The sequence below is a fragment of the Crocodylus siamensis genome, chromosome 14, assembly GCF_052110815.1.
Source record: "Crocodylus siamensis isolate JL-2025a chromosome 14, ASM5211081v1, whole genome shotgun sequence".
NCBI lineage: Eukaryota > Metazoa > Chordata > Crocodylia > Crocodylidae > Crocodylus > Crocodylus siamensis.
The window spans coordinates 13,966,650-13,984,433 of NC_143408.1; the positions used below are offsets into that span (position 1 = coordinate 13,966,650).

Here is a 17,784-nt window from a genome sequence, read left to right on the forward strand (position 1 = left end):
TATGCAATGGCTCTGGTGTATGCAGGGTTGTGAGTGCTGTGCATTGTTGTCTGTACACAGCAGAAAAAGGTGTTCATTCTGTGTACAGGACTGGTGTGTGTGGCTGTGCATGTCATGCTGTATGGACAGAGCTAGTGTATACATGTATGTGCTACAGGTCAACACATCCTGTTCTGCTGATACAGGAGTAGTACATGTTGGCTGACTGTGTGGGGATGTGTGCCAGGTTGTGGGGATGTGGCTGAGGAAGCTGCCTGTGGCACACAGCTCTAATACTGCCCCTTATATCTCTCTTTGCAGCCATGTCCTTTGACCACCAGAGCCACAGCTCCCAGCTCCCACTAACACCTGACAACAGTAGTTTGCACAAAGCAGTTTATGTTGACCTTCCTGCTAGGGACATGAAAACCTTTCACTGCCCCATGCTGCCCAGCCTTCTTGAGCCTCAACCCAGGAGACCTACCGAACACTGGCCTGTGCCCTGTCTTAACTCAAACCTCAGTCTAGAGAGTACTTGTGTGAGGGGAGCCATTAGGAAAGGGCCATGGCAGCCAGTGAGCTCTGTGCCCTCCCATCTTGCGCTCCAGGGTCCTTGGAAGAGCTGCAGCAAGTGGGGTAAGTACCAGCTGACTGGCTTCAGCTGTGGATAAAGGCTTTGGTCTCAATGTAGTTGAGCCTAAACTTAGAGTGTGGGTGCAAGGCTCCCTACAGACAGGCCAGAGCTTTGTCACCCAGCATTTTATTCGTGATCCATGAACCAATGGGAATGGGCTGCCCTGCCATGGCAGACTTTGCATGCAGTGCTGCCAGGTGTCCAATTTGGTAGTTGGGCTGTGCAAAACAGCAGCGTTCCATTTCAATCAGTGTTTCGACGTTTCAACGGAACAGCATTTCGCTTCAAATTTTGTTTCGATTCGAAACAGCTGTTCCGTTTTGTTCCATCGAAACAGGGTTGAAACGGTAAGACTGTTTCGACGTTTTACCCATAAGATATAATGGGTAAAGACAAAACAGCCTATAACTTTGTCATTTCTGGCTTGATTTGAATGAAACTTTCAGAAATGGTAGCCTCTTCTGAGGGTTGGCTGCCAAGTTTCAAGGAGATAGGTGCAGGGGGTTCAGGGAAACTGGACCCAAAAATCTTGAAAGCAAAACTCATGTCACATTAAGTGTTAAACCACAGTGGGGTCAAAACTGCAGGGGAAGTGGCCCCTATGGAGGCCACAAAGCCTGCCAAGTTTCAAGGAGATAGGTGCAGGGGTTTGGGGGAAACTGTACCACAAGCTGCCGACAAGCAAAACTTGTGACATGGGTGACACTGTGTGTGTTAAGGCATAGCGGGGTGAAAGCTGCAGGCGTGCTAGCCCCTGCTGAGGCCATGAAGCCTGCCAGTTGTCAAGGAGATAGGTGCAGGGGTAGTCTGGGTTCTGGGCCCCTGCACCTCTAGCTGGTGACAGGCAAAACTCATGACTTGGGTGCTTGTGCAACTGTGTCTGTCTTGGGGCAAGGGGGGTGAGGGGAGGGGAACTACTGCAGGCCTGGCTGCTAGGCCCTGCTGTGGCCACAAACCCTTCCAGCTGTTAAGGAGATTTTGGGGGATTTTGGGGGCCCTGCACCTGTAGCTGCTGACAGGCAAAACTCATGACATGGGTGCTTGTGCTAGCTAGCTACTCTGTTACGCAATCTACCATGATTCACTCAGGGACTAGCTCAATACACAGTAGCAAGTAAGGATAATGAGTTAATGAGCAAGGATTAACACCTACAAAACCATAAACTAAGGAAAGAAAGCATCAATACAGAGCCAGGAGCTGCTTCTGTCCCAAGACAGAAATAGTCAATTGCACAAGCACCCATGTCATGAGTTCTGCCTGTCAGCAGCTAGGGGTGCAGGGCCCCAGAACCCCCCTGCACCGATCTCCTTGACAGGAGGCAGGCTTTGTGGCTGCAGTTGGGCCTGGCAGCCAGGTCCACAGTAGTTTTATCTCCCCCTCCCCCACAATGCCCCAAGACAGACACAGTTGCACAAGCACCCAAGTCATGACTCACCTAAGCTCTGAACTGGAGTCCCTGCAGCCAGCCTGCTATGGCAGCATCTCTCCCTATGGACGGCTGCTGGGGGAGGGGGGGCATTGATAGAAGCTGCATTAAGTTATCTCCAGAGTTCAAGCCCAAATCAAAGCTACGGTATTCAAAGCAATCTAATCCAGCCCTTGCCTCTTCTATGGGCTGTGCAGAATGCACTTCTTCCTAAGAGGTCACCACGAGGGCACTGCCATGGACCTGGCTGAGCATGGTAGCTGGAAGATGGAATGGCTTCCTGCAGCTCAGGCTGTTTCCTGCTTCCGTGCAGTCATCTGCAGTGTACACCCAGGGCCAGGGCCAGGGCCAGGGCCAGGAGGGCAGCTGTCTGTTGAGAGCTGCAAGCTGACTGGCCCAAGCCACTACTTCTTGTACTTCAGTGACTCAACCTCTGGTTCTCACGCTGGCCTGGGATGTGCTGCTGGTGAAGGCCATTCTTGCTTCTGATTCCTTGTCCCACCAGCTCTGTTCTTGGGACTTCATTCAGAGATTTCTAGGAGGAACCATTAGATCTCCTGGCCTATGTTAACCAGTGTAGACCAGAGAGCTGCATTGCTATCCAGCATCTAGACAGTGCTTTGATCAGTGTTAAAGCACTGATTCTCAACCAGGGTGATGTGAGATCCTTTCAAGGGTGCCATGTGATTCAAAAGATAAATCCAGATTTCAAATAGGAAATCATAGTGTTAAAAGTGTTCTGCCCTTGTTGTAGTCTTTGCCCTCTTTGCAATACAGAACTGTTTTATTGTGTTTTTATGTAATCAAAAACCAGATGAAAGCAGAACTGGTATTTTCCAAGGGGTGCCTTGAGTCTAATAAGGGGTACCTTGAATCTAAAAGGGTTGAGAACCACTGTGTTAGACTGAAGAGTTCAGCACCCAGAGCTATCTAGCCCCTGAGCAGCAGAACTACAAGGACAGGTCCCTACTCCTTTCTACTTTCAGCAGATCTACTTAAGTTCCAGGTCTGCTTTAGTTCTGCTGTAGTTCCAGTGTGTCTAGCACTTGTAGAGCTAAAGCTAATACAGGGAAGTCCCCTGGCCTGGACAATACCAGTTGACCTTAATGACCATGCTGATCTTTTTTGGCCTTTTTGCTCTGGGACTGTAAAATTACCATGGCCCTCCTTGTTTTATGGTGCCTTGCAGGGCCATACTCTGGCCAGTGCAAGCAGAGCAGCCTGACAGCTGTGTGTGGCCACAGGAAGCAGAGAACACCAGCCTTGCACAGGGCTGAGCAGTTCTTGCACAGACTTGGAGGAAGGGAGTGTGGGGATTCCCAGTGGCAGATGCTAGATCAGGAGTGACCTATGACTGGGATCAGGCCCATAGTGTCTTTGTAGGGCTCCTAAGCTCTTGTGGCAATGACTCTAGCTGCTTCTGTTGTCAGAAGCTGAATTCCCAGTGTCAGTCCAAGTCTGTACTGGCTTCCATGGAGTTGCTTCAGGCCTGTGCATCCACAGCTGTGCCCAGTGGCAGAACTGCAGATCTAGTTGTGACCACCTAGTCAGGAGGAAAAGCCCCACCCTTGATGCTCACAGCTGTTCTCCTCTTCTCCCCAGAGCTTCAGCAGGTACACAGCACCCCTTTGCTTCCGTCCAGCTTCTCTGCACCCTCAAGTGGCCCTGGCAGTACAGTCTGTCCCAGCGATAGAGGACAGAGCCTCATAGGCAAAGGTCAGTGAAGCAGCCAATTGCCCTGTGGAACTTGTAGCTGCCCTGCCCAGAGTGTGGGGCTGCAGGACAAGGCCAGACAGGGGTCTGCCTGTTCCTCCAGTGCCACTGCAAAGAAGAGCCATGTTTCACAGCAAGCTTCCACTCTATTTCTAGGGCTGTGGTGCAAGGGCTTTCTGGAGTTTCCCATTGGCTTCTTGGATCTTAGGGGGTGCTTTGGAGATTCAGGGTGGAACTGTGTAGTGACAAGTACCATGGGGTTTGAAGGATAAGTGGGAGGATCTCTGTTGGCCTGTGGTGCCCTTTGAAGGGGCCTAAGGACTCCCTAGGGCAAAGGGAAGGATCTTAGGCTCCTCTTGGGGACAGTGAGGGTTGGGGCAGAGCTGGGAACTGTCACTCTTTCCATGTCAGGACTGCTGCGAACAGTAACATCGAGGCAATCCATTTCCACATATGCTTGCCCTGCCCTGCTGAGCCAAGTGGGGTGGGGGAGGCTGAACCCCCAGGCCAACACCTAGTTCTCAGGGCATTGCCACCTGCAGAGGCTCCAGGCCAGTCACTCTGAGATCCATGAGGACGTTTGGTACCATAGATGTCAGCAGAAGGCAGCACAGCCCTGCACAAAGCTACAGGCGCAGCCACCAGCCAGGGCTCTGGCCCTGGGAGAGGAGAAAGGAGTCACCTCACCTTGCTCTGCCTGAGGGATGCTGTGCTCTGGTCCTCAGTCCTGCTCTCCAGCACCAATAATTCATGAGCTCTCAGACAGCCAGGTGATGCTCCTGGTGCTGCCTGGCCAGAGGAAGTGAGGGTCACTCACTGGGCAATGGGCACTGCCATCCAGCCTGATTGCAGTGTCTCAGTTCCTCTTTGGCTAGTCTGGCAAAACCCTGGGATGGAGGGAGGGGGTCCTGTGAACCCAAGACTCGGGGTCTGGATTGCTGGGCTCTGACAAAGCAGGGGCAAGCTGGAATAATGGTTCCATCATGGATCTGCCTCAGTTCCAGGGCTGCACAGGAAAACACCAGAGACTGGGCCCCAAAAGCAGGACTTTTTTCATAAATCCCTGTTTGTATTGACCCAGGTCTTACCACCCTCATCTCATGCAGGGGTTAGCTAACACCATAAAAGAGGAACAGCTTCTGAAGAGGATTTGAACCTGGAGCTGTAGGTAAAAGGCTGAATTGCATTGGCTGTAATTTTGGACAGCCCTAGTCCACCCCGTCCCTCCCTTGTGCTTATGTTACATTTGGGACAATAATGCTGCTTTCTCCAGAGATGCGTATTAGTTTGGGTCAGGCCTTTCTAGGACTCACACGGGCAGGACTTCCTCTGTCAGCATTCAGGCAAGACTTCCTCTGCTCACAGGGAGTTTCTCACCCCATTCTTAAAGGGAAGCTCTTTGACTGTTGTTTACTGCTGCAAGCTGCAGCCATGACTGGTACTGCTGGGATTCCAAGGAAGAGCAAATGAGAAGTGAAGCTTTGTACTGGGAGAAAGCCCAGCTGAAGGGATTTACCAGGTGTAAGACGCCCTAAAGGAGAGCACATGACCTTGGGCCCATCTGAGCTGTGGGCTTGCAGGGAGGGCCAGAGGAGGACACTGCATAGCTGTGCTAAGGTTTTCTGTGTGGGCGACAGTTGGGCTGGCTGGGTCATTTGACAGATTGACTCTCTCGGATGTTGCTGAAGTGTGGCACAGGGCCTGAGGACACCAGATCATAGTGAGTTGCCAGTAAAGCTGATGGATCACAGTCTGAGAACATCTCACCTCCTGACCAGCCAGGCATCACTTCCTAGCATGTGTGACATCACAGCTCTGCTCCCACCCCTACCACAGACTCGCCACTTAGGACAGATGGGACCCGAACTGCTGATGGAACAGACCAACGGAGAAAATGTTCATGCCTCCAAACATCAGACCCTTTTCTGCCCTGAAGGAGTAAGGGGGGGCCCAGAGCCCCCAGAACGCACCTGCCCAGAGCTGAACTAAGTTATTCTGAATATAGTGCCCAGAGTTGAACCAAAATACTCTGAAAGCAAATCCACTTTGAAAACAACTGCAGTTACCCAGTGCTGTTGTTATTTCCAAGTCCCTTTAGAAAACACAACCCTCTGTCTGTACAAGGGCAGTGAGCATTCAGGGACCCCCAAGAGTGCCAGAGAAGAGAGTTCTCTCTGGGGGCTGTCACATCTACAGACCTCGAGGGCACAAACTGGCCTGTATTACAGAAGACAAGGAGAAAGGTATCTGGGTGCTTTCACTTGCAAAGAGTAGCTGAATTTGCTTGACCACATATTGTTTAGCAGACATGCTTTTTCTGCTCTTCTGCATCTTTGTGTGAGAGGAGCTACATATAGCTCCAGCTCTTGCATGGGTGCTGCTACAGGTAGAATCGCCATGGGCCAGGGCAGACAGGAAACAAACAAGCAGTTTGCACTGCAGTGGCCTGTCAGAGTTTGCCCAAATGAAAACACAAAGCAAGAAGAGACAGGAACTTGTCCTTCCTTCTCTCTGAGCTGGAAATAAACTCAGCAATATCTTCCACAAGACTCTTCACAAACGATTATTTGGGTCTGAATTGGAAATGAGACCCAGCTGTCCTGGGTAGTAAAGGTGATGGTGTCTCCCAACTGTGCGGAGAGAGGGTTGCCAGGCACAGAGCCCTCAAGGAAGAGGAATCTGCTTCCTGCAGGAAAGAATGCAGCCTCTGCAGCCAGGTTTCCCCTGGAGAGCGGAGTGGGTCGCAGAGAGGCTCAGATAAGAGGAACAGTCCAAAGGCACAGAAAGCCAAGGCAGCCTCATCAACAACCTTTCAGGTCCTTTGTAGGAGGAGTGGGGAGCACCCTCAGCCTGGGACCACATCATTAGTTGCTCCAGTGCCAGTGAGCCTTGGGCATGCCATGCGCTGCTGCTCTGGTTTTATCTTCAGAGCTGGCAACAGAGACTCCTAGGCAGCCAGCTCACTGGGCACATCGTTTGCTCTGTAGGAACATAAGGCTGAAAGGATGGGTCTTTCAGTCCAGTGTCCTGGCAGTCACATTTTCTCCTTTGAGTAATCATCCACATTTTGAGAGGCAAGGATCTCCAACACTACCACCAGATAGACACTCTAACTTGTGAGTTTGCGCAGCCCCTGTGCCTTTGATCACAGACCTTTTGCCTTAGTTGTACTCATAGTGTGTACCAGCCCCCAATCTCCCTTCTCAAGCTCCTACACTGTGTTGGAAATAAAGGGAGCCCTCAATTCCTGTTCCTCCATTCTTCTCTATCCCCTGGCTGGGATTGAGTACTCTGTTGCTCTATGTTGGCAGCTTATTCTTCATTTAGACCCAGCACCTGTTCTCACCTACATTTACACTTTATATTTTTTCCTTCACCCATCATCTTCCCCATTCAGGATCAAGGGATTCATTAATTTTCTGGGCCCCAAGGTTTGATGTCATTGGGCTCCCCAACTTTTTCTAATGTTTTTTTCTTTGTGTCTCATGGCACCATCATCCTAGTCCCTCCCTCACGTTTGGGGCCCAGGGCACCCGTCCTACTTTCTTGGCCTTTCATGATTTTTTCCCCCCGAGAAAACTCCTTAAATGCCACCTCAAAAATTTTCTGGTTCCGGACACTTTCCTTCTTATTCTGGCATCTAATGCCCATCCAGAGTGACTACTGTCTGGGAGTATAGTACTACCTTCTTGATAACTGTGACATGCCTCTCCTTCAAACCAAGAAGAAGAAATGACAAAGAAAGGAAGTGGAGAATGTTTCTCCTTGACAACTCACTTGGACTGAGTTTGGATCCAGGCTCCAAAAGTTCTTTCCAATGTCAGTACCTCTTCAGTGCCAACTCATTGCAGATACCGGCATGATCCCCAGCAGTGTAGAACATGGCACCAATGCACTGCTCCAGACTGAGTCTCCAACTAAAGAATGAAGCAAGAACCTGCTTTGCCCTACTCCCTGGACATTTCTGATGTCCCCAAGACCTCATCCACTGTCACAGACTGAGACACTGGATCCTCAGTGTCAAAGCTGTCCTGGCCCATTAACAACTTAAAGGAGACTTTTTGATAACTGATTGTCTTGGAGCTGACTTCATCTCCTGGCCCTAAGCTTTCATGGTCCAGTAATGGCTCCCATGAGGGTTACAGTGCAGGGAGTGCCAGACTGTCAGCCCCATCTTTTGCTATGGACCAGCCAACTCTAGCACTGACTAAGCAGCCTGGAATTAGGATGTGCATGCATTTTACCTCAAAGACAGAAGCACTTAGGTTCCAGGACCAGCTTTATCCAGCTGGCTCTTCTGGCATCAACCTTGGCATCTGTTGAATTTTTCCCCTTCATGGAGCCACTGCCTCCTTAGCAACTGGAACCAGTACAGACTTTAGTACCATATCCAGCTTCATCCCGATAAAGAGCCTTCTATCCCCAATACCAATTAGGGCTCATACTCAATGTTTACACCACTGTTCCCTGTTCTCCCTCCACAATGCCATAAGAGACCTTCTTGCTCAGCATAATAGCAGCCATTTATGTACCTCCCTCCAACACACTGGTCTCCAAAGCCTCTTCCATACTTCCCTTTTTGACCTTAGGCTTCTACTTTCCCATGACTGTGGTGCCAGTCATTGCATTTATCAGCATCTTCCCTGTGTTTTCCTTCAGATCACATGCCTCCCCAGCCAGTCCCCATAGAGTGCTACTCCCCCACCGTTCCTGTATAATTTGTATCGTGCTGTTACATCATCCCACTGATTTTCCTCATTCCACCATGTTTCTGAGATACCTATTCTGTCAATATTGTGATTTACTGATAAGCATTCAAGTTCCCCCATCTTGGATCTTAGACTTCTGTAATTAACATAAGAGCAATTTTACTTTTTATTTTTACCTACTTGGCTACTTGTACGTGATCTTTTAATCAGTAAATCTATTTGTTTGTGCTGGGCTTCTCTGTGCTTCACCTGACTGCTCCCATCCTGTTTCTTATCACCATTGTCTGTGTCTTTGCCCCTATAGGGCATGCAAATCTGAACTGTGCACTGTTCTACTCTCGTCAACTTTCCTCTAATAGAGGGTAAATTCAGGTTGGATGTAAGGAAAAACTTCTTCTCTGTAAGGGTCACCAGAATCTGGAACACACTCCCAGCAGAGGTGGTGCAGTCGCCCTCCTTGGGGGTGTTCAAGATGAGGCTGGATGGGCCGAGCTCATCTGAGCCCAATACCTTGCCAAGCTCATCTGAGCCCAATACTTCCTGCCCATGGCAGGGCACCAGACTTTATGATCATACACGTCCCTTCCGGTTCTATGATTCTAGTTTAAAAGCTGCTCAACCACCTTTTTAACATTGTGTGCCAGCCGTTTGGTATCATTTTGTTTTAGGTGGAGACCATCCTTCCTGTATAGGCTATTTCTGTGGCAAAAAGTCCCCCAGTTCCTTATAAATCTAAACCCCTCCTCCATACACAGTCATCTCAGCCACTCAACAGACATGCCTCCCCCAGGATAACTGAACTATTTTCAGGAGCTGGCATATTGGCTGCAGGCAGGAAGACATGGGGAAGGGAGGGGAGGGATTGGGACAAGTGTTGCTCTGTTGGGGGGTGCTTTGGTCAGTGTGGGGGTGGGTGTTCTTTGGTTGGGAGCTGGTGTGCAGGTGAAGGGTTGGAAGCAGCGTGGTGGTTGCGTGCTGGATGGGGAAGCTGGTTATAAGACAGGGAGCTGGCTGATGAGTGGGAGATGATTGGCGTGTCAGTGGGGATAAGGGCCCAGGACAGCTGACTGATCCTCTCTCTCTTACTTTTCTAGGGGAGGACACCAAAGTGCTGAAAACCTTCAGCTCTCCCAAGCTGCTGCAGCATAGCCCCTTGCTGAACGTGAATGACATGCTACCCCCTCCCACAGTGCCTCCTGTTCAGCACAGCCCCCAGGATCAGGGATCACAGGAAGAGTAAGGGCCTGTTGACTTCATTTTAAGGGCCTTTGAACCTGCTTTGTCCTGCCTTTACCCAAAGCCTGGGCTGTGGATGTAGAAAAAGCCGTCTGACAGCTGCTCAGGGCTTCCTCCTCGTGCTTGAGCATTCCTTTCACTCACCTTCACTTACTAATACCCAAATGCTATGCACAAGGCTCCTGGGGAGCAGGGCATGGGTGCTGTTGCAGCCAGCACCCCTTCCCCCGCAGCTCTCCCTATGATCGGCAGAGGCACCTGGAATACTTTGCCTGGCTCCTCTGCTGCAGTGTGCTGGGCTGGGCCAGGCATTGCTTAGGTTTCTGATTGGGTAGGAGCCACATTATTGATCATGTTGGAGAGGAACCCAGTCCCTGCCTTCTTTGAGCTTTAAATACTGTAAAGCTTCCCCAAGTTCCTTCAGCCCAGGCTATGGGGCTGGAGGACTACTCACAAGTGGATCTCATGACATACTACCTCCTTGCTATTTGAATAAATGGGAAGGTCTCAGTCCAGAAGCATAAATCACCCAGCTGTAATATCAGCTACCCCTGTCTTCCCAGGGCCCCTTGCTTCTCATCCAGTGAAAGCATGGAATAATGATAGCATCATCTATGGGCTGCACAATAATCTGATGCCTGTGAGAGCACACTTGATTAAAGGCAGCAGACAGCAGTCCTGTCTGTACAGGACAACAGCCCTTCTGTGTTAATCACTACTTTGCTTACTCTTGGCTTCTGGTCTTCAGTGGCTCTGAGCCCTGGGGTTGGAGTTGGCAGTGAGCCGCCATCGCTCTGTGCAGACCCGTATTCTGGGAGGAGACTTGCTGGAGTCTGTCTGTACTTGTGGCCAACTGGCAGCTATGGTGCACATTGTTGTGGGCATGGGTTAATTATACCACCCATGGGCTGTGACCATCCTATGCCTGACTTGGTGGTCAGACTCTGTCATGGGGATGTGGCAGTGACAAGGATGCCTGCCAGATCTCAGGGGCTTGTATGGGGTGACGTGGCTTAAAAGGGGAACCTTAATGAGCAGCTGGAGTCCTCTTGTCCCTTTCTTATAGTCTAATGTGCCAGAGCAAGCCAGCATTTTGAGGAGGCCAGAGTGAGCCATGAGGCCATGGTGAGACTGCTAGCATCTGTTAAGGCTCTGGGCACTCCCATAGCACTGGCAGGCATTGGAAGGAGATAGATGTACATGGCCCCAACCCCAGGTATTTTCAGGTTCTTAAGGTTCTTATTAGTTCCTGGGTAGTATGACAGAGCAGACCCAGGAAACAGGTCATTTCCCCCGGGAGCAGAGATGGTCAGTCACATTACATTGTGCTTCCTTGCAAAGGCCTCAGTCATGTTTCATGTACGTCCTTGTGCCGTGTGACATGCCAAGCTCCTTGCTGAGCAGCCAGTGGCACAGCCCTTCCAGGGTGTGCTTGATCTGAACAGGATGGGATTTCTATATCCAGATAGGCAGACCTGAGCAGTAAGCAGTGTTGTGGGCCGAGGGTTTGGTTCACCAGGGTTTTTCTTCTGGTTAGGTATGTGGGGTTGCACTGGCACCTGCTCTGGGGTCTCTCTCTAGGGATGCTCTTCAGGAAAGGGAGTTGCTGGCATCTTGGCTGCCGACCTGTTCCCTGCTGGGAGTTAGTTCTATGCTGATCGTTTGCTGATCATAAGCTTAAGACATGGGCTAATATCACTGTTAGGATTTTATATACAGTCAACTTCTACTGACCACAGATACATTCTTTGTTGCAGTCAGTCACTGGGGCTGTAACCCGCTGCCTTCAAAAAGGCCTGTGAGTCTGAAGGGGCAGCAGGGGCCAGTCTGGGAATCTATGACAGGTCCTGCACCCTGTTGCTGAAGGTGGGTATAGGCAGGGTCTTGGTGTGAAGTCATGATTACCTCCATTCTCTGATAGTATCTCCATTGCCTACAGATGCAGCAACTCTCAGGAGGACATCCTGTCCCAGCAGCCAGAGAGGGGTTCTCTGCCAAGCTCTGAGGACACCCTGGGGGAGAAACTGCCTTATTACCACCTCTCCACAGCTTCACCCTCACTGTCCCTCAGTGAGGACAGAGATGCTGTGCTGACACCAGACCAGGTAGCTCAGTACCTAGAGCTCAGCGAGGAGGATGAGTGTCAAAGGTAAGGCTCCCTCTGGGGTTGATGCATTGCAGTGGGGTCTTGACTCATCCAAGATATTGCTGCTGACATCACTCTTCCTACCCAGAGTCCTGTCCTCCCAGCTGCTTCTGGGGTGTCCTGCTGGGGGTCACTCCAGGCTTTATGCAGGCTGGGGTCTACAGGCTTTGTGTGTGGCAGTGCCACTGCCAGGCTTTGGAACCCTTGTGGTCTTCTGTGCCAGAAGCCCCAGCCCTGTCTCACTGGAGAGCAGCTACAGGACATGCTCCCAGGCAGGGGGTTGCTTTCTCCTGCGAACCTAAAACCAGGCTCCAAGTTCCTTTGCTACTGAGCAGGCACTATACCCTCCCCCATAGCTTAGGAGCAGGTCCAGCAGCCTCTGGGCTCCAGATGCTCTCTTCTTGGGGCTGTGACATGGCTCCATCCCTTCAGGAAGGTTGAAACTGAGCTGTGGTTGAGGAGGAGGAAAGATAAAAGCTCTATATAAAGCAGCTCTGTAACCACAGCATTTTTGCCAGGGAACCCATTAGATTCATGATGTATTTCCAGCTAGACCTGAGCAGGTTTGGCAGAGCTGATAGGGAGGGAGCTGAGGGATGGGACCATAGGTTGGGACAGAGGAGCCCCGGCAGAGATATGTGAGGAACTGGGATAGCAGAGGGCTACGAGTCCAGATCATTGGCAGATTGAGGAGGAGCTCAGGGCTGGGACAGTAGGGATTTGAGAGTAGGGTGTAATATTGATAGAGTCAGGGGGAGCTCTAGGTTGGGGCTGAGCTCAGTAAGTTAAGCTTGTGAGATGTGGACTGCTCCTGTTCTTGCTTCAGGGCAATTCTCTCCAAGGTGACAGAGAGTCCCCAGGACTTTCTCACTGCTGCTGAAAGAGGATGTTGGGGCAATCGGGAGGCTGGGGCTGGGGGAGTACTGCATCTAACTTGCCTCTTGCAGCTTAGGTCCCTTTTGGAGGCTGTAGCTGATTCTCCCTTCTGCCTGCGCTGCCAGAGCAGCTGCTGAGCTGGATTGTCTCCTCACCCAACTGTCACTGGTGACTTGGGCCTCCGCAATAGTGCTGTTACTTACACTGCTCCACACAAAGGACAGGCAAGGCCCTGGGTCCTTCACAGCACTCCATGCCACATCCCTACAGATTTCACAGTGAAACCCAGATCTCCCATAGCTCAGGGACCCAGGAGCTGTGCTCAGTGCAATCATGTCGGTTGACTGGTGGGGCAAACCAAGGCACAGAGTCTAAGATGGTGTAATCTGTGTGCCTGAAACTGACCCCTATGCTCCTGTTCCCACACTTCACCTATGTGATGTTAAATCTTTGCTGTAACTTTCCTGCTAAGTGGCCAGAGAAGGGTCCAATTCAGATTCATGCAGACAATTTGCACCTGTCCCCTGTGCAGATTGGTGTGGGGGAAGGGAGGGGTTGGCTCCACTTCCTTCCCAGATGCTTTCACAGGGAAGAAACCAGGAGAATGTAATGGCAGTCAAAAGAAATGCTTGTACAACCTATAAAATTACCTGGACTTGGAGCCCTGGCATCATCCAGCAGGAATTATCTTCCATTCAGAATCCCAAATGTTAGGGATCTCAGGACCATCTAGTCTAACCCCTGCACAGATGTAGGATGCGCTATTCCTAAACCATCCCTATTCAGTGCTGATCTGTCCCCTTCTGAAAAACAATTCACCTCTGTGGGACTTGTTCATAAAGAGTTGAGTAGCCAGTGCCATTGTGGCACCAGAGGCCAGCATTTCCAAGGGCACTGCCCTGTGGGGATATCAGCTTCCCCCCATATCTATAATGGTCAGGAAGAGAAAGGAGGAGCAAGGAGATGGCCTTTTATTTCATTTGCAAGTTTCTTAAAGCAGTTAGAACAGATTGCTAATGGAGTGTTCCACCTCACCATGCTTCTGCAGCCAGTTTCACTTCCTTGCTCAGGGAGAGCAGCTTCCCCCAGGATATCCAGGAGCTGGGCAGAGAGACCAAGCTGGGACTGAGATTCCAGAACTCCCCTCCACTGACTGCCACTTGTGTGGCCAAGGACTCCACAACCAAGTCATGAGTCCAAAGCCTGGTGCATCTCAGGCTGCTGCTCCCCATTGTTACAAGGAACCATACCAGAGGGTTTATAGGCCTCATGCCAGCCAGAGTGAGGACTAAAATCTATGGCACTGGAACAGCAGAGTTGAGCTGGAATACCATTGCCTTTCATGTTGTAGGTGGGTAGTGTTTGTATTAGTATTAGTCTGGCCCTAACTGCTCCACAACAGCCCCATCAGGGAGCCCAGCCTCCTGACCTTGTGTTTCCACTTCAGCCAGCAAAGTACTGTCACCTGTGGGCAAAGTGTGCAAAGTAGGCTGGCTTACAAGGGGGTAAGTGTCGGAGTCACTCAGGAAGCACACAGCTGTTCTGGGCAGTCTGAGGGGATGGGGGTTCATTTCTGTGTAGATCAAAAGGAAACGTGTTTTAAAAGAAGGAAGATTCCTAGGGCTGGAAAGAACAAAGCAAGCAGACTCTCACATACTGCCCACGGGGCACAGCCAAAGACTCAGGAGGAGGACCCATGGGTGTCCCTGGAGCACCCAGGTACACCAAGCCAGCTTCCTGCTCTGTTGTCACATGCTGGGCTCAGAGGTGACATGCACCCAGGCTTCCCATGCTCTGCACATCTCCTCCATCATCACAATCATCATCCCTGCCCAGGCAAGGATGTTTTTGAGCCCAGAAAGCCCTGAGGTATCTGCTCTTGGTGAGACCAACTGCTGAGAGAGGATGCTGGGGGTGCTAGAGACTAATCTAGAACTAGCTGTGGCCATCCTGATGTGACACTGTGCCTGGGAGCTCCCCTCAAAGAAGTTGTCACCCTTGGACCATGTTCCAAGAGAGCCCAGGTACTGGAGGGCAGGAGAGTTCCCCTGCCAGACCCATGTGCTCTTTTCACAGGCCTCATCAGGAGAGCACCTCTTCTATCACATGTGCCCTCTCCCCCCCGCACACTTATGGGTACATCTGTAGCCTGCTGCCTTCAGACCTGGGGGATGCAGATCCTGCTGACGAGGAGGAAGATGACCCCAGCATAGATGGAGAAGGCTGCCACACCACGCACTTCTTCCAGCGGTATTGCCAGACACCCTCCTCCAGCCCCAGCGAGGCTGAGGGCTCACTGGGTGGCTCCCTGCTCAATGGCTGGGGCTCAGTCTCAGAGGAGAACTTTACCAGTACACGCTGCAGCCTGGTCAGCTCCTCAGATGGCTCCTTCCTCATGGATGCCAACTTTGCTCAGGCCTTGACTGTGGCAGTGGACAGCTTCTGCTGTGGGCTGAGTCAGCCAGAGGTTGAGCAGGCTTACTCAGGTAAGAGGACCCTACCCCTCAGGCGAATAGGAGCCCTGCCCACCCCTGCCACATAACCCAAAGCCCGTCTCTTTCAGTTCTGGTCTTTTTCTTCCTAATTAAATATGGGTGTTAAAATCATAATAATTCCCAGCCTCTTAGTAATGAGGGTTCAGGCTCACTGAGATCTCACTTGGCTACTGCTTGTGGCCTGTGTTGGGAAAGGTTTTAATTTGCCAGTATTATTGAAAAGGGACTTCAGAGCAGGGATGGAACTAAACCATGGGCAAGCTAACAGGACAGTCCTTGTCATAGGCGATGGAAGGTGGGAGGCTAACAGGGTTTAGCCCCTCCAAATGTGGGGTAGCGGTAGGGTCATAAGGCAGCCCAGCCACGGGCTCCTGGTGGCTGCAGCAGGAGTGGGGAGGGGCATGCATGTAGTACGGGGGGAGGGAGTGGGGCTGGGGCTGCAGCAGGGACAGGTGACACACAGCCACCGTGGGGTGCAGGATGGAGGCAGGAGCACAGCCACCAGTGGCTCATCTGGGGACATGGCTCCTTCCACAACCCCCACTCCCAGCAACACCACCCACCCTGAATGCAGTGTGGCCTGACCCCTACCCTCCCACCCCACACCAGGAAGAGCACAGCACAGACCTGGCCCCAGCCCACAGCAGCACCCTGCACCACGCAGATCCTGGGGCACTTGCCCCCCATGCCCTCCCGGGGTGTGCACTGCAGCAGGAGCTGCACCCCCCCAGACAAGCCACTCATGGCTCCATCTAGCACCCTCCACCGCTGTGCAGGGCTTGCCCCAGACCCAGCCTCAGCCCCACTCCTTCCCTCACCACCGTGTGGGGGGAGATGCTGATTGAGGCCCCAGTGGTGAGAGAGAGAGCGGGGCACAGGCAGGGTCAGGGAGTGTGGTGAGTGGGACCCTGACCTGGCCAGGAGCACATGCTCTGGGGGGCATGTGCTCCCCAATCTGTTCACAGGGCAAAGGTGGCTGCACTTTGCTTCCTGCTGCAGCTGCCCCACGCCCCCTGCCCCCCTGGTGGTGAAGCACACATGGCATTGCATGCCTGTCAGTGCAGCGGGGCTCAAAGCCCAGTGTGCAGTGGCAGCTGCCTCCACCCTGCACACAGATCAGGAGGCATGTTCCCTCACAGGCCTCCACTTGTCCCACCACCCCACCCATCCGGGCACCCCCCCCCCCCACCCCCAGCCCCTGTTCCTGCCTGAATCCTGCTCCCTCCCTCCCTCACTGCTGGGGCTTCAGTCTGCCCCCCATGGCTTATGTGCTGGGGGGTGCACATGTACGCGCACACTCAGGCCGCGCTCCCCCCCCCACCAATAATTTTTTAACTCTCCGCCTGTGGTCCTTGTATGAGGAGAAAGAGAGACCTGGCCACATTCCAGCCTGCTCTGGGCCAAACAGGTACAGCCAACCATGTCGAGCAAAGCTGCTTATCCAAGTGAAGGCTTATCCAAGTGAAGGATCCAGGACACTTGGTACCTGGGGCGGCCCAATGCCTCCTGTACCTCCCTGTATGCAGGAGGAGAAAGCCCTAGTTCTATGCTAGATCAGCCCTCACTGTCTGCAACCAGTTCTGGCTGGGCTGTGGGGTCTGGAGTATGTCTGGTGCATGTTTTTTCTGCTGCCCTAGCATAGCAGATGAGCAGGCCTGTCAGGCACTCTTGGTGCATATGTGTGACTGATGGGGCATCTGTGCATCATGAGCAATAGGTACACTGGTTCCCAGGGGCTAAGTGTTCTGGTTCTTTTGCTGCAGGTCAGCAGATTAAGCATGGACTGGACCCACCTCTCTGTCTCAGCCAGGACCTCCTTAGCTCAGCTCTGCCCTGCCAGATAACGAGCTGCCTACAGATGTGCAAACTGGACTGTGCTTGCATACTGTTCCCCTGCAAAGACATGGGGGCTCAGGCAGAGAAAAGTGTACTCTGGTCTACATCCTGGTTCATTACACAATCTCTCTAAGGTCTTGAGCCTTCCATTCATCCCCTGAGTAATGGTGCATCTACATGAGACATTTACTGTGGAGTTGCCTAATCAGCTCTGCAGTAAATATCTTGACATCTACACTTGTGGGCCTATTAGGCCACAGGAAACCGATAAACTCCGCAGCAGGTTAGTACTATCTTGCTGTGGAGTTTTTTTACATTGTAGCACTGCACGTGAAGATGCTGATGGGACCTGCCTGCTTGCTAGCCCTACACTAGCCCCATGCTGGAGCACCCTTGTGCCTCAGCCAGCCCCTCCATAGCACATTGAGCTAGGTCAGAGCAGCCCCAGGCTGGCAGACTGACCCCTGGGCCCCCTGGCCGCTGGGGCAGCTCAACATACTGTAGTGCCGGGTGATGCGTAAATGTGGCACCTGGGAGCAGTAAACTCTGGTATGCCAGAATATATTGCTTCACCTTAACATGTACATGGCTGGCTTCCACAGTGAGGCAGGCAGCCAGGAGGCACAATAATTTATGATACAGTGCATTTCCATTTCCATGAGCAGGCAGGCTTTGGGTAGGAAACTTTTAGCTCCATTCATTTAATCATTTATAGCTTATGTGAGTGCACAAG

The 17,784-nt window shown here is 51.9% G+C and overlaps 1 protein-coding gene across 3 annotated transcripts in view; it reads left to right on the forward strand.

The window, feature by feature from the left end:
* The window catches only part of ROBO4 (roundabout guidance receptor 4), a 61,854-nt gene that overhangs the window by 33,243 nt on the left and 10,827 nt on the right, over window positions 1-17,784 (forward strand). For 2 of the 3 annotated variants that reach the window (XM_090027234.1, XM_090027233.1), the window contains 5 exons: window positions 301-615; window positions 3,643-3,756; window positions 9,557-9,698; window positions 11,638-11,847; window positions 14,797-15,206. In XM_090027234.1, the coding sequence (XP_089883360.1) occupies window positions 301-615; window positions 3,643-3,756; window positions 9,557-9,698; window positions 11,638-11,847; window positions 14,797-15,206 (1,191 nt within the window). The remainder of the gene's footprint in view (window positions 1-300; window positions 616-3,642; window positions 3,757-9,556; window positions 9,699-11,637; window positions 11,848-14,796; window positions 15,207-17,784) is intronic. The other variant, XM_090027232.1, reaches the window with a different exon arrangement.